Genomic DNA, 22,674 nt, shown 5'->3' with positions numbered 1-22,674 from the left:
ATATATAATATATATATATATATATATATATATATATATATATTATATATATATATATATGTATATATATATATATATATATATATATATATATATATATATATATATATATATATATATATATATGTATATATATATATATATATATATATGTATATATATATATATATATATATATATATATATATATATATATATATATATATATATATATATATATATATATATATATATATATATATATATATATATATATATATATATATATATATATATATATATATATATATATATATATATATATGTATATATGTATATATATATATATATATATATATATATATATATATATATATATAAAGCTAGGCTGTTTTTCATTCATTGGCTGACTTGGCTTGAATAATCAGAAAATGGCTCGTACGCAGTTTTTCTACAGTTGGTTACGTGTACTGGTCATGTAATGAGGTAACACATTGACCAAGTCCGTTTGTTGAGATTGGATACGTTAGTTGCCCTATCGGATCACTTGACAGACCAACCAAGCGCAGTAAAATTATGTTTGCTCTCTGGAGCCCCTAATCATCTTTAAATAGAAGAATCTTTCCTATTTTCACCAGTGATGAGGGAATCTTCTAGGAGATTTATTTACAGGTAGATTTCACATGCACCTGTAAGCAGAGAGGATACGAGATACTGCAAGAAGGGATGTCACGTAATTCTGTTCCTGTCTGCCCAGCACACATCACCAAGTTCCGACTGATTTAAGAAGCAAATATGTATATTCTCTTCAGACAGTATCATTCATGATGTACCAACAGTTACTGTACCAATTCATTTAGTGGTTGAATAAAACGTAGCACTTAATTGCAACTGGTTTTCTTGTATTTCTTTCCACTGTATATACACGACTCATTGGAACCAAGAAATTGCAATTATACCACAGCCTGAGACACGCTAATCAACCCGCTAAGTATATATAAGCTACTTTATCTAAGGTGTTGTGCTGAAAATAATATTTCATCAAATGAAATTAGTATTATAATGTGAACAATAATAATTAGTGTTAATGAAACCTTTCGTGAGAGAAATTTTCATTAACGCTAATGACTTCTTTTCTCAAAGTGGTTATAATTTCATTTGATTAAAAATTATTTTCAGTCCACGGCCTGTGCTTAACTTTACGTTAAATGTACACTTAGGGAAATTTTTGTCATCCCATTGCGTGGCACCTAAGGCAAGTGTCTTTTACTATAGCCTCGGGCCGACCAATGCCTTGTAAGTGGATTTGGTAGACGGAAACTGAAGGAAGTCCGTCGTATATATATATATATATATATATATATATATATATATATATATATATATATATATATATATATATATATATATATATATTTATATATATATATGTATATATATATATATTTATATATATATATGTATGTATGTATGTGTGTGTATATGTTTGTCCCCCACCATCGCTTGACAACCGACGCTGGTGTGTTTACGTCCCTGTAACTTAGCGGTTCAGCAAAAGTAACTGATAGAATAAGTACTAAGCTTACAAAGAATAAGTCCTGGGGGGTCGATTTGCTCGACTAAAGGCGGTGCTCCAGCATGGCCGCAGTCAAATGACTGAAACAAGTAAAAGAGTATATATGTAAGTACATACATGCATACATTAGTACGAGAAACAGTTGGCTGTTTCTCGTATCCAAGAAGTCAAATTTCTCCCTGTTGAAGGAAATATCCTTTTCTACTATAGGCACAAGGCCCGAAATTTGGGAGGAGGTCTCCAGTCGATTAGATCGACTCCAGTACGCAACTGGTACTTAATTTATCGACCCCGAAAGGATGAAAGGCAAAGTCGTCCTCGGAAGAATTTGAACTCAGAACATAAAGACAGACGAAATACCGCTAAGTATTTCGCCCGGCGTGCTAACATTTCATATTTCTTTATTGCCCACAAGGGGCTAAACATAGAGGGGACGAACAAGGACAGACAAAGGGATTAAGTCGATTATATCGACCCCAATGCGTAACTGGTACTTATTTAATCGACCTCGAAAGGATGAAAGGCAAAGTCGACCTCGGCGGAATTTGAACTCAGAACGTAGCGGCAGACGAAATACCGCTAAGCATTTCGCCCGGGTTGCTAACCTTTCTGCCAGTTCGCCGCCTTTGTTGAAGGAAATATCAAGAGGAAAAAGTGCCAATAGCATAGATTTGTTTTTGGCGGATCTCAACTTGCCAAGAAGTAATCCACACTCCACAGGATTGTCCTCTGCGACACGTAAAATGAATAAACAAGTATCAGGTGACAAAAGAACAACGGGATATCATTGAACAGCTTGTAGTCGCGACCGGCGTTTTCTGCCCTCCAATGCAGTCAACTATTGTCTACGTCCTGTTGCTCAGTCGTTTGGGTCTTGAAGAGTGGTTAGTCACATTCAGTCGTTTTTTTTTTTTAATTCATAAACGGCCCTAATAGGAATACCATACCCTCCACGATATTCCTCTTAGAGTCATTGAACCACGGCAAGCCACCTGTCACGACAAAGAATGACTGTCCCTCTCCCTCCTTTCCCCCTCTCTCTCTTTCATACACACACACATTTGTGTATATATATGCATTTATGTATTTACATATGTATAAGTATTTAATCATATGCACATACACACACTCTCTCCCTCTCTCACACACACACACAAACACAGATGAGCCTAAACGCAGTCTTACAAACTCACGCTCATACTTATATGCATTCATGTATTTGTGTGTTAGTAACCGCGTATATGACCGTGTCATATATAAGATAATAATAATAATATATATATATATATGCGAGTAAGAATAAATACAAAAAAAGGGGGGGTGTATGATTGTGTATAGAGGAATATATTATTTTGTTTATATAAAATAATAAAAATATAAAATAATAAAAATATGTCGTACGCTGTTCTATATTTCTAATCAGGCGACCATTACATTTTTCTGCGATGATAGTTTGATGACTAAGAAACGGTTTTAGCTGTAACCTCCTACTTGTTCTTCGCTGTTAGTGGTGCTAGGACAACCGGCAACAAAGATGTTGACGACAAATACGCTGATGATGACGATTATGGTAATAGAAATGATGATGGTAGTTAAGTCTTCAAATGAATACACACACCACCTCCTCCCCTTAACCGAAACTTCCGTTACTATTTCGCTGATCGTCCTTCCTAAAAGAGGTGCTTTTTTTCTTCTCTTTCCGTCTGTACTGTTGTGGGCGTCGTAACTCAGTTATTGAATCGGTCGAGTAAAGGAAACTGCAGTGAGTTTTAGTCGCTCGAGTTTTAAAAAAAACACACCATTTCTTAAATAAAAAAAGAACTTGGATTTTTCTGTTTGGTTGCACTTTTTGAAATCTTAATTTTAAGTGAATATTTTAAAATTTGGTGTACTGATGTAATTTTCCACGCTGAATCTCAGGGCCCTAATTCACTTGTTCCAGAATTTATTTTTTTTTTAAGTTACAGAGGTTTAAAGTTTGATAATTTTTTTTACCCAATCAGGAAACAGAATTTGAAAGCTGTCATTTTGTGCGTGACTTCAATCGTAAGAGCGACAAAACAATAATGTCTAGATTGCGACGATAGCATATTCCTTAAGCATTAAATGAGTGAAAAATTACCAAAAAAAAAAACGAGTACACAATACATATTTGTAGTTTTAAGCATACGATACGCATTTAAATACAAAAAAAAAAAAATACGAGTAAACAAAAGAGCAAAAAAAAAAAGCAAACTAAACAAATTAAATATTTCGCAAACACACGTTTTTCGTAAACACGTGTTTTATACAGAAGAGTTCCCATGCTTGGTTTGTTACAATGGAATCAGGCACCTATATATCTGTGGCTTTCGTCTGCAAACTTTAAAAGCTATTAACTGTTTATTTATTATTTGTGGCGAAAATGAATTCCATGTCAATAATGAGCATACAAAATTACATCAGTACACCAAATTTGAAATCAATTGGAAGAAAATTGAAGAAATTAAAAAGTGGAAGCCAAACAGAAAAGATCTGAATTTTAGATCGTTCCCAAAAATTATAGTGCATCAAACAACGCCATTTTTCCGGATCACGATGCTTTAAGAATCGCACATTACAATTCGTAATTTTCGATCCTTAAGATATACACATCGAAGAAATTACGGCTTTTGGCGCACTAGATAATTTCCTACTCTATTCTGTAGGAACACCTTCTTTAGCGAGTATAGACGTAGATATAATATTTGTAAAAAAAAAAAAATTGAAATATAAAAGAATGGATGGAACAAGTTTGATCATAGTCCCACTCGGCTTGCTAGAAAATTATTACTAAATGTCCTTCCATATCACGGCCTGCTTAGATACCTAAGTCTCTGCGTCCTAGATTGATACAATTGATACTACAAAAGTTCACACACACACACACACACAAACACAGAGCTTGTCTACTTCCTGAACAAAGCAGAACCGATAATACTTTATTATTGTTGTTTTCTAAACCCCGACCAACCCTGAACGAACAGACCTATGGTCAAAAATGATATAACTATGAGTATCTTGTTCTTTCTTTATATTCTCCAGATACAGCGTATTTTGGATTGCTTCGTGCAGCGTGTCCACTTTCTTTCATTTTGTTACTAAGATGCTACTGTATGATTTGAGAGAAATTTTGTTGCGCTTTCCAGCAAGCTCGGCGACCACACAGAATCTTTGCTGTAGGGCTATAGTCATAGTAGCTGTATGTACTAGTTTTTGTTGTTAACTCTAGGTCAAATCCAGTAGAACAGATCAAAGACGCTTCTAAGGCAGCAATCCCATTTTATTCGTAAAACAGGAGAATCGGCAGAACTAGTAACGTTCTGTGTTAGTAGAGAGAATAAAAAAAGTAAAAATACAAATAATTTAAACAGTGGGTGCACTGTGGGAATTTCAAAATTTATTGAAAATTTTAAAATTTAGTGTAATAATGTAATTTTCCAAGCTGAATCTCAAGAGATATTTCACTTTTTCTAGAAATTTCTAGTTTAAAGAGGTTTAAAATTTAATAATTTCAACAAGTAAGGAAACAAATAAGGAAGCTGTCATTTTGTGCGTGACGGCACGCGTTGTCAAATGTAAACAAATGAAACAGTGAAAAATGTTTTATGCCACAAAGAAATGGATAAGGTTCACGCTTCGGACGTTTATCATTCGTCGGAGAGACAAAGGGAAAGAGATAAAAATATAGATTGTATCACTAAACTACAAAATTGCAGATGAGAAAAGGGAAAAAGTGGAAAGTGAGGGAAACCAGTGAATGCCTAATTTGGGAGATAGTGTATGCAGTGTGGATATACGGTACGGGCGGGATAAAATATGAACAAGGCGTAATCAAAGTAGTAATAAAGTATAGCTCAGTTGAAATGGTGAGTACTAGCTGGGTGGAATAATCTACTGGAAATACACAGAACAATAGACTAATCCTTTCTACTATAGGTACAAGGCCTGAAATTTGGAGGAGGGGGATAATCGATTACATCGACCCCACTGTTTTACTGGCATGTCGACCTCGGCGGAATTTGAACTCATAACTTTGCGACAGGCGAAATATCACTAAGCATTTCGTCCAGCATGCTAACGATTCTGCCAGCTTGCCACCTTAGAATAATAGATTAATAACAATTTCAGAATGGTCTACCTAAGAATGCATAATCCAATCTGTCTTTCCATTTTTCATATCAGAGCGTGATTGAGAAACACTTGATCACTATTTATAGTGGATCGGTCTATTACTAAAACTCCTGAAGTGCCTTTTTATCGTTCGATCCAAGGTCAGCCCTGGTCGAGCACACTAATGATGAAAGGTCTCGTAAAAGGTTGATAGTAACATTGAGACTTTAGTCTCTCTCTGTCTATCACCTCTCAACAAAAATATATATTAGGAAACAGTAGAACAGAGGCAGGTGTGAACAATTAACAACATAATAGAATATGAATTATACAAAACCTGTATAATTCAGCCTGGTCGCCGCTGGTTAACTTGTAATCAGCATCTGAAGATTAAGAGTTTCGTTGACGCATACCAGAGGAGCAAGTTGTTGTCACATCGAAGGCATCGTGCTAAAGAGAGCTTAGAAAACGCGTGAAGCGCTTTAAGTACTGGTTTACTACACATGCGCACTCGAGGGGCTTCCGGGAAGGCAAGTCCCTTGCGCATGCGTAGATTGCACTTCTTTAATGGTGGCCATAATTTCGCGGCCACTACAGTCTTAACTACCTCATATTGTTGAAACTCATGCTGCATTTAACAGTGAACAGTTTTTTAAAATAGTAAGTTGTTATTTAAGGGGGATTTGGTTGATATTTCTAGAAAGGAGTAGGTGCAGGCATAGCTGTGTGGTAAGAAACATGCTTTCCAACATAGTTCCGGGCTCAGCCAAACTGCGTAACACCATGTGAGTGGATTTGGTTGGCGGAAGTTGAAAGAAGCCTGTTGAATGTGTGTGTCTGTGTGCTTGAGAGGGAGTGGGAGTTCGTGCCTGTGTTTATCACCCACCACTGCTTGACAACCGTTATTAGTGTGTCTACATCCCCCTAACTTGGCGGTTCGGCAAAAGAGTTTAATAATATAAGTAAGACTTTTAAAAAATATAAGCTCTAGGGTAGATTCATTCGACAAAAAACTCTTCGAGACGGTACTCCTGCATGGTCGCAATCTAATGACTGAAACAAAAGGTAAGAGATAGACAAACAACCACGTATATACAGGCTCTTTTTTGGCTCCCTATTGTTACCAATAATGTGGTGATGATGATGATGATGTTGGTGGTGGTGGTGATGACTTTCAACTCCACGGTTCACTGATTTCTTTTATCTCCGGTCGGCAGATCAGTTGCTGGTATGAATACTCTGTTGTCTCACGACACAATTGTGGTTACTTGATGAGCTAAAAACAGCAACTAAAAAATCTTCCTTTAATGATCATACTCTGCCGTTCTTAAAGAATATTAGATGATGAGACCCTCGATACACGATGGCCGAAGAAAATACAGGATCACCAGTGATGGAACACCATTGACCAAAGTTCTAAATCAGAGCAGACCTGCTGGGCAAAGGCACATTCAGAGCATAATGTTAATGTTTAGTCTAAGGGCAGCTTGATCAAGCAAGCCTTTCATCAAAGGCGTGCCTACCATGAACGTCACTTATTTTCAGTATCCCTGAGACTTAGGTCGGCCAATGTATCCTTCGTTTTTCTTAAGATGGTAATATGTAGAATGAGGGAGGATGACGAGCTGGTAAAACCGTTAGCACACCGGGCAACACGCTTAATAGTATTTCGTTTGTCTTCATGTTCTGAGTTCAAATTCCGCCGTGGCTGACTTTGACTTTCATCCTTTCGGGGTCGGTAAAGTAGGCACCAGTTGAGCACTGGAGTCGATGTAATCGACTTACCTCTCCCCTAAACTTGCTGGCCTTGTGCCAAAATTTGAAACCAATATGTTGAATGAGGGAAATTTTGGCAGTTATTTTTTTTTCTGTCAGGTTGTGCTTAAAAATGCGTTTATATTCTTGAATGTGATAATGTGTAGAATTAGATTATTATCCTGCTTCCAGCTATAGTGTTGCTGCCAGGGTTTGAAAAATAGGGCAGATTTCCCCCCCCCCCTTATTTTGTGATATAGGGGGGGATTTTTGAAAAACTAGTGGGAATTCGCGGCGGTGTTCAGTGAACAAATCAAACACACTACACGGCAGTGGCTAAAACGCGAACCGATCAAGTTTAAGTGTAAATTTTCTATCTGTGTTTGTTTCCTTTTACACAATATTAAAACAACGGCTAAAAATTTTCTGAAGCAGCACCCCCACTAATTTTATCTACTGTCCAGGACGATCATCCTGTTCTCTTCTTGGATATTGTTTGGGTGTTTTAAGATTACAATGTGTTATTTCTTTTTGAAGACAATATGGTGTAAGTTGAGGAAGACTTATCAACTAATTGTAGCAAGTTGAGCGAATACGTAGACGTGAAAAACTCTTTTAATGTTGGTTTCAAATTTTGGCACAAGGCCAGTAATTTCGGCGGAGGGAGTAAGTCGATTACATTAAACCCAATGCTCAACTGGTGCTATTTTATCGTCCTGAAAGGATGAGAAGCAAAGTCAGTCTCGGTGGAACTTGAACTCAGAAATTAAAGGCGGACGAAATGTCGCTAAGCATTTTTCCCGACGCAATAAAGGTTCTGCCAGCCCTCCGCCTTAAAAACTCTTTTGACATTAGATGCGAATTAAGGCAGCCAGCAGGCAGAATCGTTAGCATACCGGGTGCTTAACAGCATTTCGTCCGTCTTTACGTTCTAAGTTCAAATTCTGTCGAGGTCGACTTTGCCTTTCATACTTTCGGGGTCGACAAAAATTAAGTACCAGTTGAGCACTGGGGTCAATGTACTTGGTTTACCCTCTTCCTGAAGTTGCTGCTCTTGTGCAAAAATGTGAAACTAATATTAGATGCAAATTGCAAATATGAAAGAACTTCTTGAGGATCCATCTTTAATGTAAATTCTTTGATTTTAAAAATTCATAAATACACATCATATACAGAATTATTGTATAAGTTTTAAGGCTTGAACTTCCCTTTTATTCCGGTGAGTTTTCAAGGGAATTTTTCAACGGGCTGAATTTGAAAGTGAGTGACTCGCAAACGATCCTTAGTTGATTCATGATAATATTTGCTGTTGTGTTGACATCAAGAAGAAGAAGATTTATGAATTTTTATTTGTTTACGTTCTTTAATGGGGGCGAGGAGCTTAGAATTGTTGTTTAACGACTTTCTTAGTTCTTTGGAGGAACGTGGATTATCATGAAAGTGTTTGTATCGGAATTTGGTCAGCGAATTCTGAAACGGACTAGTCGATATCTCATGAAGAATTTAGCATCGTTGAAGGATCTTGTTTGAATCTTTAATAAGTGTTCTTGTCATCACTAGCCCCAATCAGTCATCTTAAGGCATAGGCACATAGGCAGTTGCCCGGGAGCCTTACGGGCTTAGGGGCTTAATTCTTAGCTATGTATGATGTGGCTTGCAGGCAAAAATTAAGTAGAATTTAGGCCCGGTGTATTGATATGATATGCCCGCAAGGGAATAATGCTTCTAAGATGGCCTTGGCCCGAAGAGGAGCACAGGAAACTGAAAATCATAAACTTGATTTATTAACAGCCAAGTTCCTTAATATCCGTTTCATAAGAAACTTTCCGAAGACTGTAAGCATATTAACACTACTCACCGATATTTTTCGTGCTTCTGGTTTCTTTCTGAACCTTTGACTTATTGCAAGACCAATTTCTGTTTTGGCATAGTGAAGACAATTAGCCTTTTGTAGGCTCAGCGCGTTAGTCTCTAATGATTGGTTGTGTCTTGTGCTGTGATTGGTTGAGTATTGTGCAGGAGTTGGATCGAGGATCCAATCACGTTGCGCGTAATACGTTCTCGAGGAAGAAACTGAACGGCCGGCGAGCGAATCTTGGTATGTTCTCTGAAGCCTACCTTTTTTTCCTATTAATTCGTGTAACAAATTACCAGAGAGGTGAGTGATGTTCATTTTCTGCCATTATTCACCAGAGCGAAATTAATATAACGGAGTACGAGTAACTAACGACGACCCAAGCTGAATTAGCCAAACGATGGATGAACTACATCCGCCAGAATTCGAGATATTTCTTTCTTTATCCACTTACTACTTTACGTAGGAATAAAGTCTCGCTGTTATTTTTAAAGTTCGTTCCTTGTATTACTTCCGCAAGTGAACACGCAGCATATGTCATATAATGGTATTCAGGATTCAGTAGTAAAACCAAAAGAGACTTTAAGACCACTGCTGACGACTTAACAGTTTTATACTGGTTCAAATTTTTCATTTCGATTGCGTAGTTTACGTGGTCTCTTTGCACGGATAATAAATTTTGTAAATGCTTATTATTATCATCAAATGCCTCCTTGATTTTACACTGTAAAACCTCAATACGTCTTGAAATTCATAAAAACCTTGTTTTTAAGTAATTCCGTTTGGTAGTAGCATCCTCCAATGAATTAAAACCTTGCACTAGTTCCTCGCTAATAACTTGCACCAATTCCTGGTTGACAATTTTTTTCTTTTAGTGTTGCAACATCAATCTTTCTAAGCATTGAAAATTCTACGTTCTAATTTTGGACTTTGTTTTGAACTTCAGTTTAGTTCGTTATCAAACACATATATACAGTAATACTTCCATTAACGAGGGCCCGCTTTACGAGTTTTATTTTTCAAGCACAATTTCCAAATTTTGAGCAAAGTGCAAAAATTTCTACTACTATAACAAATGCTTCTGCATGTTACTGATGAAATTATAGAGAGAAAAAAAAAAAGCTTCTTCGAAGCAAACAACTCTAGACTTGTTTTTTAAAAATAAATCTACAAGTCCGTCTACGAGTGCTTGCGAATCGGTGATCGCGTCTACAAGTGATGGTGTATGCGAGTCTAACGCGAGTGAAAGTGATTCAGGAAATGATTATAACAATACTTTTTTATTATTAATTATCTTGACATTCTTTTTACTTTGCATAAAATATTCTTTACATTCTACTGTCGTTTTATTGCTATTAATTTACGAGTAATATAAATTTTATCGGTAAAATATTTTTCTGGGAACGTATTACAATTTATAACATTGCTACTATGGGAAATAACTGCTCTGCTTCTCGAGTTTTCGCTAACTGATGAAGTATTAGGGTTCTAGTTAGTGTCTGTCCTTCGTGTACGTTTTATAGTATTTAATGCATTTTTCATATATATATATATATATATATATATATATATATATATATGGGAGAATGTACGAAAAAACAACAACAGACGAGGACAGGTGGTGTAAACAACAAAAGGATGTATTAGTATGACGCTCGGGAATACGGAAAGTCTTTAACGTTTCGAGCTATGCTCTTCAACAGAAAGAATACGGAGACAAGGAGAAAAACACGGAGAAAAAAAATTGAATAGTGTTCGGTCAACGGTCAATCATAGCTATGTCTGACCGGAAGTTAGAAATTTTACACAGGAGAGCTAAGAAAAGGGGGAGATAACAAAAGGGGGAGCAAGAACGGTGATCGAAGAACGAGGGCTGTGTGTATGAGAGATAGAATGCTGGTGTTCTTGACGTATGCATGTGTGAAAATGGGGAGGGGAGAAAGGAGTTGGTCAGTTGTAGTGTGTGCGTGGTGTGATGTGAGGGTGTTGGGAGGTGGTGAAGGCATGGGTGGAGTGTGGGTTAGGCTGAGGGTGGGGGTAGAGGTAGGGGTATGGGGGTAGGGGGTGTAAGGAATTGGATGGGGTGGAGTGGGAAGGTAGAGTAGGAGTGTGTTGGGGTGGGGTGGGATGAGCTTATGAGGGGGGGGGGGGTTGACGATGAAGGGGGAAGGGGAAGGTGGAGATATATATATATATATATATATATATATTATCTTTTACTTGTTTTAAGTCAGTTCAAGGCACCGCCTTGAACAATATTTTTAGTCGAATGAATCGTCCCAGGACTTGCGGAAGGGGGGAAACACACATGCACGCACGCACGCACGCACACACACACACACACACACACGAAGGGTGCTGAAAAGTTCCTGACTTTAAGAGTATCGCAAAAAAGAGTGTTTGGGGGCCCAAACTTCCGAGTTCTTTTACTGGGCTTAGAAAACTAAAGGACCACTGCAATAAGTCTGTGAATCTGAGAGGAGAATATGTTCAATAAAATCATAATTAACTGATCCTCCTGTATTTTCTTTTACCCATAACCAGGACCTTTTCAGCACCCCTTCGTCTGTGTGTGAGTATATATATATATATATATATATATATATATATATATATATATATATATATATGGTATGTATTTGTGTGTAAGTGTATAGCAGTGTTACAAGTTTTTGGTTTTCAGTGTGCGTGACTGTGTGTGTGTACAAATCTTTTTAACAAAGAAAATTACTTTGAATGGGATGTTATATGAATGAAGAAATGGAGTATTATTAGCTCTCCTCTTCTTTTTTCTCTCGAAACACGCGCACACACTCACTCACAAACACACACACACTACACACTCATTTATACAAATGGCTGCGGACGCATTCAAATGCTACTACAATACGCCTTTCATGTATCATTGTTCTTTAATGAATAGGCTTAGAATTGTCACTTTACGCCGTTACAATGCTGCCGGCATTTACGTAGAATACTACAAATGTATACATGTGCGTATTTTTGTGTATGTGTATTTATACGCGTATGTGTGCGTATATATCATAAAATGGGTTCCACATTTTTTTTGTATGCCTTAGTTGCTGGATATATATTTGGACAGTTGTCCTGCTGACGATGCCTAAAGAGGCAGAAATACATGTTCGCGACTGTTCTCTTATCTCCAGATAATAGGTATTTTCTTTCCCTTAATGGCACGTCAGGTTTGGAGAAATCTTTTTTCGTTTTCTGTTGTTTCTAAGTGAAACGAAATACTCTTTAAAAAAAAACACACGAAACGTGACAGCAAAAGCTGAAAACGTAAAAGTAATGCAATTGAAGTCGGAAAATATATCATAAGAAAGTGTATGAAATGAGAAATAATTTCAGGTAAAGTATATTTGTGTCTGTGCATAAACTATTCTGCGGGATTGCATCCGGTTTCAGATAATTTTAAACATTAGTACTCATGTGCTAAAGAAAGTCAAAACAGATATATTCTTTTAAAGTATGTAGCATATCTCTCTCTCTCTCTCTCTCTCTTTATGTATACGAAGTGATATCAAAAGGTTCCTGGACTAGTCTTGTTTAATAAAAAAAAAACTTATTTACTCTTTTGTTTCAGTTATTTGACTGCGGCCATGCTGGAGCACCGCCTTTAGTCGATCAAATCGACCCTAGGAGTTATTCTTTGGATGCCTAGTACTTATTCTATCGTCACTTTTGCCGAACCGCTAAGTTACGGGGATGTAAACACACCAGCATCGTTTGTCAAGCGATGTTGGGGGGGGGGGCACAGACGCACAAACACACACACATATATATATATATATATATATATATATATATATATATATATATATATATATATATATACATACGACGGGTTTCTTTTAGTTTCCGTCTACCAAATCCACTCACAAGGCTTTGGTCGGCCCGAGGCTATAGTAGAAGACACTTACCCAAAGTGCCACGCAGGACTGAATCCGGAACCATGTGGTTGGTAAGCAAGCTACTTACCACACAGCCACTCCTGCGCCTATATTTACCTAAGTTTTAACATCATCTCCTTCGAAATCGTCACCTTGCGCAGTAATACACTGGTCCCAGCGTTCCTGTCACTTTTGGAATCCGGCCTGGAAGTCGTCTTCCGTAAGCGAGTCGAGAACCTTCTGCTATTCGCTCTGGATGCTATTCGCATGAATTCCCTGGTGTAAAATACAACTTCGCAAAAATTTTCTGAATTTTCCAAAATATATGAGGGGTTATATGGCCTGCGTAAAGCAGAATTCCGCCAATATTTAATTTGTTTACAGTTGACAACACGTGTAGTGACGCACAAAACGACAACTTCCAAATACTATTTTCTGGCTGGGTAAAAATGATCAAACTTTAAACCTCTTTGATAGTTAAAAAAAAAATTCTGGAAAGAGTGAATTAGCACCCCAGATTCAGCGTGGAAAATTACATCAATACACCAAATTTTAAATAAAATTTAAAATTTCCATAGGTGCAGCCAAATAGAAAAGATCCAACACAAAAAATAATGAAAATAAAACGGATCTTTGTGGTTTGAATCACTGCATGTCGAAATCTTGTAGCATAGAGATGTAATTTGTGACGCTGAATCCGAATTTGCTATTCATTTATTCCAGAAAAATTTTGAGAAAATCTTACAGGTGTTCAAAGTTTGATCATTTTCAGAATTTTCAGCCAATCAGAAAACAGCGCGTTCACTTCCTGTGCCATCGTCTATCACAGTGGCGAGGAGTGATTGGGGTGGGAGGCCATCATGTCAAAATCGAATTCCTACTGTTATGGAAACAGTTTTTTTTGTTTTTTTTTGCTTACTATGCTAACAGAACTTCACGGAAATGTGTAAAATACTCGCTTCTGATTGGTTAAAATACCCAGATTTTGCAAACTTTAAAGGCTAATATATTACTAATTATAAATTTATAGGGAAAATGGTTTTCATTTTTCATAATTATTATACAAAACTTAATCATTATACCAAATTTGAAAACAATTGGAACAAAATTGAAGACGGTGACTCAAACCACAAAGATCCAAGCAAAAAAAATTCGTTTTCATCGTGAAATGTTTGATGAAGGGGAGGGGGTAAGAAGTTTTTTTTTTTTAAATATGAATTACAAATCTGTTATAAGCGACGAGCATTCTGTTTATCTTAACATGGATAAACTGTAGAAAGACACAAAACTGCAGTACTGGTCTTGAGAAAGTTTCTCGTAGAAATGTATAGTGCTAAAAAACATAGAAGTGTAGTCAAAAAGTGTCCAGCAGTGATAATGGAATTGCTAAATCCTGATTTCTCACCAGCTATTTGCGACACCAGTGATTTGTTAATCACAGTTTTTCTATACCAACTGAAATGTAATTTGTCTTAGCATGTCTTAGAAGAAGGATCGAGCAATTCCACCGCCGCTGTTGGACACTTTTCATCTGCGATTGATACACTTCGGCACTTTTCAACATTATACGTCTTTAGGAAAAGTTTTCTTATGACGAATACTGCAATTTTGTGGCTTTCTATATGTAATATCAACCTCAAGTAAGATATATAGAATGCTATTAGGAATTACAAATGTTTCAAAATGTGAAATGCAATAAAATGATTAAAAATAAAAACGAAACAAGACAATAAATAAAATATCATTGTAGTGGTGGTTGCTGTTCCAAAGGCATGATGGGATGGGATGGGAAGAAAACACAGACATTTAAAATACAAAAACTTTTTTAAAATTTCATTTATTGTTTTTGCGACGTCTTGTGAAGGTACGAAGAGGGGGAGTGATGGGGGATGACATTTATGGATTAAGTGGGTTTTTGTTTTCCTCCAAATTTATTCTGAAATGCATGATGCAAAAAAAGGACAAATTTGAAAAATCCCGGCCAAAACGGAGAAATTCCAACCTATGTGGGACAATTGTTCCATAAGTCCCCCCCTCCCCAACACACACTCTCATGCACACTTGATGGGTTTTCACACAGTCTACCCAATTCACTCGTAACTCTTTGATCTGACCAGGGCTATAGTAGAAAACACTTGCTCAAGATGCCGCCTTACAACGAACTTCTGAACTATACAGTCATGTCCGCGCCTACATATAAGATATACAGAATGCTCGTCGCTAATAACAGATTTGTAATTCATATTTAAAAAAAAAAAAACAACTTCTTATCCCCTCCCCTTCATCAAACATTTCACGATAAAAACGAATTTTTTTGCTTGGATCTTTGTGGTTTGAGTCACTGTCTTCAATTTTGTTCCAATTGTTTTCAAATTTGGTATAATGATTAAGTTTTGCATAATAATTATGAAAAATGAAAACCGTTTTCCCTATAAATTCTTTCCCGGTCTTTTCAAACACAATGAGATTAGCAGCTTGCTGACAAAATGAAAGCCAAGACATTGACTCAAGAATCACCCCCAAAATCCTTAACTGAAATTAACAATTTCGATTAAGACTGTTCTGCATACAGCGTATAGTACATCATCTCTTAATTTGCTTCAGTCGTCAGGTTGTGACCGATAAAAATAAAATGTTTTTTCTTTAAAAGAAACATGGCAACTTGCGGTTCAGATTTGTCCCCGTGACAGCATTGCTGAAAGGTCAATGGGACACATCGTCTTAAGTGTCTCGAGGGTTTATATTTGATGGTTGTTGTTATTGTTGTTGTTGTTGCTGATGCTTTACGATGGTCATTCCCACTACCTATCAGACTTGCCCCTTCCTTTGTCACGTCGGTACAGAGCAGACAATAGACAAAAACAAAGGAAGTTTGTTGCTACTGTTGTGACCATCCCGTCTTCTTCTTCTTCTTCCTTTCCTTTTCTTTTTATGTATTCATCAGAGATTCCATTGTTCAATGAAAGGGCATGATTTATAGGAGATTTGGTTGCTATTTCTAACAAATCGAATGGTTACATAGATTCTTCCTTCATTGACTCGCTGTTGTATTTGTTGTTCCTGAGGTTATCGTTGTTATTGTTGTAGGAGAGTAATCATCCCGCTCCACCCGCCAGTCAGCGCCGTGCTATACGGAGCAAACAGAGATAACGACCAAACGGGAAATAGAAGCTATTGAACAGTTAATGAATGGATGGCTGAATAAGTGACGGACGCATGAACTCATTTATTCCTTTCAGATGATCTACTATCGTTTCTTGCTTTTTCTTTTTTTTTGGTAAACTTTTTCGTTTGTTCTGGTCTTTAATACCCACTCATACTATTTAAAAATATCAGTCGAAATTGTTGAGAGGCTAAAGTTATTGAACTAGTTAGGAGTCACGACTTCAAAATCAGAATCTGGAAAAAAAGAAGTCACAGAAAAAAATATATCGGGTTCAGTCCCACTGCGTGGCACCTTGGGCAAATGTCGGATCTAGTTCAAAACGGGGGCGCCAGTATTTTCTTAACGAAACACTTTGAAACTTGGGACACTGGTAGAATGTGTCATATAAAACATCTTTTTCTCTTAGTCTTCTTAAGAAAAATTATTATATTGCAACTTATTTCATGTTAAAGTTGTCGTATTTCTGTAATTTCAACCAATGACTGACGTCCATTCAGCCGAATACAGTAAGTGCTGACTACGTAAACAAACGATTCTCAAACGATTCTGGCGGTGATAAAATTATTATTTCCTTGTCAAAAAATGGCTGAAGCATATTGGCAGTAGCTAATAAACCTTTCTATTATAGGCACAAGGCCTGGTTTTTGAGGGAAGGGTTAGGGCAAATGTTGTACACATACAGTTCAGGCAGATGTTAACGAAATTATATTAAAAATAAAACGAAGGAAAACGAACACACGTGTGTTGCCTCTCTGCAAAATGTCAGAAGTAATGGAGATTAAATACGCTTTACACCGCTTAAACTGCCAAAAGAACCGCTTAAACTGCCAAAGGAGTAACTGTAAACAGCTGAATACTTGTCAGTGATTGGTTGAAATTATCGAAATAAGAGAATTTTTTACATGAAATAACTTCGAATACAAAAATTTTTTTCTGTTCTATAACACAAAATAGATAAGTATACGAAGTTTGAAAGTCTTTCAGTACCAAAAACCCTACATAAAACATAAATGAAAACTGGTGCCCCCGTTTTGAACTAGATCCCAAATGTCTTCTACTATAGCCTCAGGCCGACCAAAACCTTGTGAGTGGGTAGACGGAAACTGAAAGAAGCCCGTCGTGTATATGTATATATATATGTGTGTTTGTGTGTCTGTTTGTCCCCCCCCCCCCAACATCGCTTGACAACCGATGCTGGTGTGTTTACGTCCCTGTAACTTAGCGGTTTGGCAAAAAGAGACCGATAGAATAAGTACTAGGCTTACAAAGAATAAGTCTTGGGGTCGATTTGCTCGACTAAATGCGGTGCTCCAGTATGGCTGCAGTCAAATGACTGAAACAAGTAAAAGAGTAATGAATTTATGTCCAAGTTGCTACTGTGTGGTACCTTTGGCAAGTGTCTTCTAAAGCTTCGGGCTGACCGAAGTCTTGTGAGTGGATTTGGGAGACAGAAACTGTGTGCGTGTGTTTTATTGTATCTATGCTGAACCGTTACAGGATGTAAAAAAAAAAGAAGTCTTTTATTCGATTTCTTATTCAAAGTAAGACAATGAAAGAAAATTTTAAGTCAGTCATTTACTGATAGTATAAAACTTACAGATTGAAACCACCTTTCATAGTATCGTCAATAAATGGCTGAATTCCGCCGAGGTCGACTTTGTCTTTCATCCTTTCGGGGTCGATAAATTAAGTACCAGTTGTGTACTGGAGTCGATCTAATCGACTGGCCCCCTCCCCCAAAATTTCGGGTTTTGTGCCTAGAGTAGAAACGAATAAATGGCTGATTTTTTTTTTCATTTTCTTTTGCTTAAGTAATTGAATAAAAGTTTTATGTGCAGGAGTGGCTGTGTGGAAGAAGCTTGCTTCCCAACCATACACACCTTCTTATCGACATACAACCATCCGCACTTACGACCACAAAAATAAATAAATGATAAAAAAACAATAAATAAATTTTAAAAATCGATTTTCTGATGTTGGTCAGCTGCACGTACGGTAGCGATGGCAGCATCTGGCAAAGTAGGTCTCCCTCAGACCCAGGCATCCACTGCCTGCCACTGTCTGTCACTCAGTCACTTCAAGCATCAGTTGCATTTGAATGAAAATAGTGTTGAAAAATATAAATCTGACATACGACCAAATCGACTTATGACCTGTCAGTTGGAACAGGACTTGGTCGTAAGTCGAGGTAGTGTAGTTCCAGGTTCAAACTTATCGTGTGGCACGTTCAGCAAATGTCTTCTACTATAGCCTCAGGCTGATCACTGTCTAGGGACTAGATTTGATAGAGGGGAAACTGAAAGAAGCCCGTCTTACATACATATGGTAATATCAAGAGAAAAAAATACTCCATCCAGGGAGAGATAAATATTGTTTGTTTATTTATTTATTTTTCATCATCTTCAGTTCAAAGCTGTAGCTGTGTTGGGACACCACCATTTTGCTACACTGTTATTATTTGTGAGCCTCTTCTGATATGTGAATAAGGGAGTTTCATGTCGCTGGCCTCGTTTGCACTTCCTGTCGTGAGGTGGGTTCATCTGAGACTCTTGACAGGAAGAGACCCAGTTTTGTTTTGAAAACATCTACATCCACTCTGTAGGTCCCTCAGGCTCTTTGGGAGAATATTAAAAAGCTATGGGCCCTTGAAACCCAGGCTGTTGCAGTAACTGGTCCTGAAGTGTGATGGCCTTGTTGGGGTCTTTAGCACTGTACAGTGGCAACCCGTTCTGGCATTTGTGTAGCTTTCAATGCCAAAATTTGGCAAAATTCCTTCCAGGATCTTCCAAATGTATATTACTGCATATCTCTCCCGCCTTTACTCCAGGGAGTAGAGTTTTAGCTGTTTCAGCCTTTCCCAGTAGCTGAGCTGTTGCAATGAGGCGGTTTTCTTTGTGAAGCTTTGTTTGATTGCTTCAAGGTATGCTGTTAATTTTACACCTTGGGGTGACCATAGTTGGGAGCAGTAGTCAAAGTGGCTGAAAACAAATGTCCCCCACAGGACCATCATGGTTTCCTTCTCTCTGGTTCTGAAAGTTCTCAGGATCCAGACAGCCAGCAGTCTGCATTTTCTCACCATCTTGGTAATGTGTACTTGGAAAGAGGTATCGTCACTCATGTTGATACCCAGGTCCTGCACTGATTTCTTTTTTTAATGTACACAGTATGTAATTATGAGCTAATAATAGTTTCCTACATTGGAAATATTGTCTATGCAGGTTTTAATAACATGCCTAGTGTAATCTTCAAGCAATCTTTGGACTCTGAGCACATGGCCTACACAAGTTACAAATCAAACAACAGAACCAGAAAAATCACAAGAAAAAACGAGAGGAAGGTGGATGTAAATAATGGAAGGGTGAAAAAAAAAATGGAAAAAGGGGGAAAAAAAGAAAAGAATTAGATTTATGTCCCTTAGTGTAGAATCAATGAAAGGGGTCTAAAGTCTGTGATACAGCTGCTCAATCTGGAGAGGATGGTGTTCTTCAATTTGCAAAGACAAACTTGTCTATATGTTTGCATTTGTTGAAAATTTCTGGTTCTTTTTTAGTTTTCTGCATTCTTTTGCTATTTTTTTATAATTATTATTTGTGTTAGCCATGGGTCTTAAGAAGGTTAGTGCAAAAGAGAATGATGAGAAGAACAAAAAGTTGATCATGATAATATTCAAGAAGGAAATCATTGATAAACATGAGAGAGGAGTGTGTGTAGTGGACATAGTACATCAATGCAAACCAAGCATGTCGACAATCTGCACCACCCTGTAGAAAAAGGATGAGATGAAGGCCATTACAAGAGCAAAGGGTGTCTCCAGGCTCTCCAAGCAATGAACAACTGTCCATGAAGAGACAGAAAAATTGCTTCTTCTGTGGATTAACGAGAAGTTACTCACAGGGGATATGATTACGGAGACCATCATCTGCAAGAAAGCACAAGTGCTGTATGGGGATCTCCTGAAGCAGAACCCTGGAACATTGACAAAGGAGACATCAGCAGACGCATTTACGGCCAGTCGTGGCTGGTTCGATAATTTCAAGAAGAGGACTGGTGTTCATAGTATCAAAGAAAGCTATTTCCATGAGTGACATGAAGGCAGTGTTGGCAAAGTGGCAGTATGTTTCTGAATTTGTAAAAAAATATCATCCTGAAAAAGTATCTACAGGTCATGCAGCTGCTTTATTTAATGACATTGCTTTGACACATTTTTGTAACATTTTCAAAGGCAGAAAAAAGCAGACTTCTCTTGATATGTTTCTAATGAAATGATCTGCAAGTGAGAAGAGTGAAGAAAGTGTCTCCAAAAAGCCTAAATTAAGCAAAGTGAGAGAGAAAATGCCAGAAATTGTTCTTCCTGAAGTTTCAATGGAAGAATATTTTCCTTCCAAACAATAATCTTCCTCTTCCTCGCTGCATCGTCCTCCTCATGCACAAATCATCCGATCTTTAAGGTAATTAAACTAATAAAACCAGTTTACATATTTCTTTTGCATTCTCTTTTATTATGTTTTTATAATTGTCATTTTCCTTCTAACTGCACCTTTTCTGTTTTAAAACCCATAAAAAATGACTTTTGGTTGTTTTTTTTTTTTTGGAGGGATGGAATGGATTAATTATATTCTAATTAATTTCAATGGGGAAAATTGATTTGTAAAACAAGTAAATTGTAAAATGAACTCGGTCATGGAATGAATTAAACTCGTACTGTGAGGTATTACTGTATACACACACACGCATGCAGACAGACAAATAGATTGATAGATAGATAGACAGATGAATAGTTAGGTAGATATTCATATATATATATATTAGAGTAAAACCAATATAAACTTAATGATAGCACTCAACTCTTATTTGCAATGTAGAAAAATAATTATATGAGCTTACCGTTTCATCCAGATCCCTGCATCTGTCTGTCAAAGTTTGAATTTCATTTTCTTTTCGATTCAAGGCTTCTGTAAGTCGTTCACAAGTATTCTTCCAGCCAAAGAGTTCTTCTTTCTGGTTGCTTACTGAATGGGACAGTTTCTCTTTGGTTTTCATCAACTCCTGAAATAAAGAAATAAGATAATGTAAGCTTCAAATGTATGTCAAATATATACTCTTTACTCTTTTACTTGTTTTAGTCAATTGACTGTGGCCATGCTGGAGCACCATCTTTAGTCGAGCAAATTGACCCTAGGACTTATTGTTTGTAAGCCTAGTACTTATTCTATCAGTCTCTTTTGCTGAACCGCTAAGTTATGGGGACATAAACACACCGGCATCGGTTGTCAAGCGATGTTGGGGGGACAAACACAGACACACAAACATATACACACATACGTACATATATATATATATATATATATATATATATATATATATATATATATATATATATATATATATAGATATATATATGATGGGCTTCTTTCAGTTTCCGTCTACCAAATCCACTCACAAGGCTTTGGTCAGCCCAAGGCTATAGTAGAAGACACTTGCCCAAGGTGCCACACAGTGGGACTGACCCTGGAACCATGTGGTTCGTAAGCAAGCTACTTACCACACAGCCACTCCCAGGCCTATATGTTATCATTCTCTGCAGATACATCAGTAATGATGTTAAATACCTGCCAAAAAAATAGAATTGTTATTTTTTGAAAGTCACATTACCTCAGTAAACTTGAAATATCTCAACAAAATAATGTTTCAAACGTGACATTCCTCAACAAAAGATAGATTAGTTTATAAAACTGCTTTCTATAGTTTTGGTTAATGAAATTTTGTGTGGATATATCTGATTTTTGTAGTAAAAGGGTTAAGATACAGCCAGTCTGTGAAACTTGGAATGTTGGTGCATCAAAAGCTACACAAATGGGATAAGGAAAAATCTCCAAGAATTTTGTAGATGGATACTCACAACCTCTCCTGTCACAGATGACAGTTGAGGATTCTGCAATTCCTTGCTGAACAACCTGTACAGAAGCACCCACTACACTCTCTGAGTGGTTGGCGTTAGGAAGGGCATCCAGCTGTAGAAACTCTGCCAAATCAGATTGGAGCCTGGTGTAGCCATCTGGTTTCACCAGTCCTCAGTCAAATCGTCCAACCCATGCTAGCATGGAAAGCGGACGTTAAACGACGAGGATGATGATGATGAATCACTGCCTCCATTAAATCGACATTTCCTGGTCAGGTACTCAGTATGCATACATCAGATGTCAAAGCGATTGCAGAGCAATGAAGGGTTTTTGCTGAAGAACAGAGCACACTACTCAATCTGAGAATTAAAGCCGTAATCTTACAATTATGAGTGCAACAC

At 37.1% G+C, this 22,674-nt stretch overlaps 1 protein-coding gene across 5 annotated transcripts in view; it reads right to left on the bottom strand.

Moving 5' to 3' along the window:
* Positions 1-22,674, bottom strand: part of LOC106871706 (uncharacterized) — a 436,102-nt gene that overhangs the window by 206,002 nt on the left and 207,426 nt on the right. For all 5 annotated transcript variants that reach the window (XM_089349376.1, XM_089349372.1, XM_089349374.1 and 2 more), the window contains one exon: positions 21,258-21,419. In XM_089349376.1, the coding sequence (XP_089205502.1) occupies positions 21,258-21,419 (162 nt within the window). The remainder of the gene's footprint in view (positions 1-21,257; positions 21,420-22,674) is intronic.

Source organism: Octopus bimaculoides, chromosome 3 (assembly GCF_046866305.1).
Source record: "Octopus bimaculoides isolate indiv1 chromosome 3, ASM4686630v1, whole genome shotgun sequence".
In the NCBI taxonomy this organism is placed as follows: Eukaryota; Metazoa; Mollusca; class Cephalopoda; order Octopoda; family Octopodidae; genus Octopus; species Octopus bimaculoides.
Note: the sequence above shows the minus strand (reverse complement) of the source record. Positions and strands in the feature narration are given on the sequence as shown.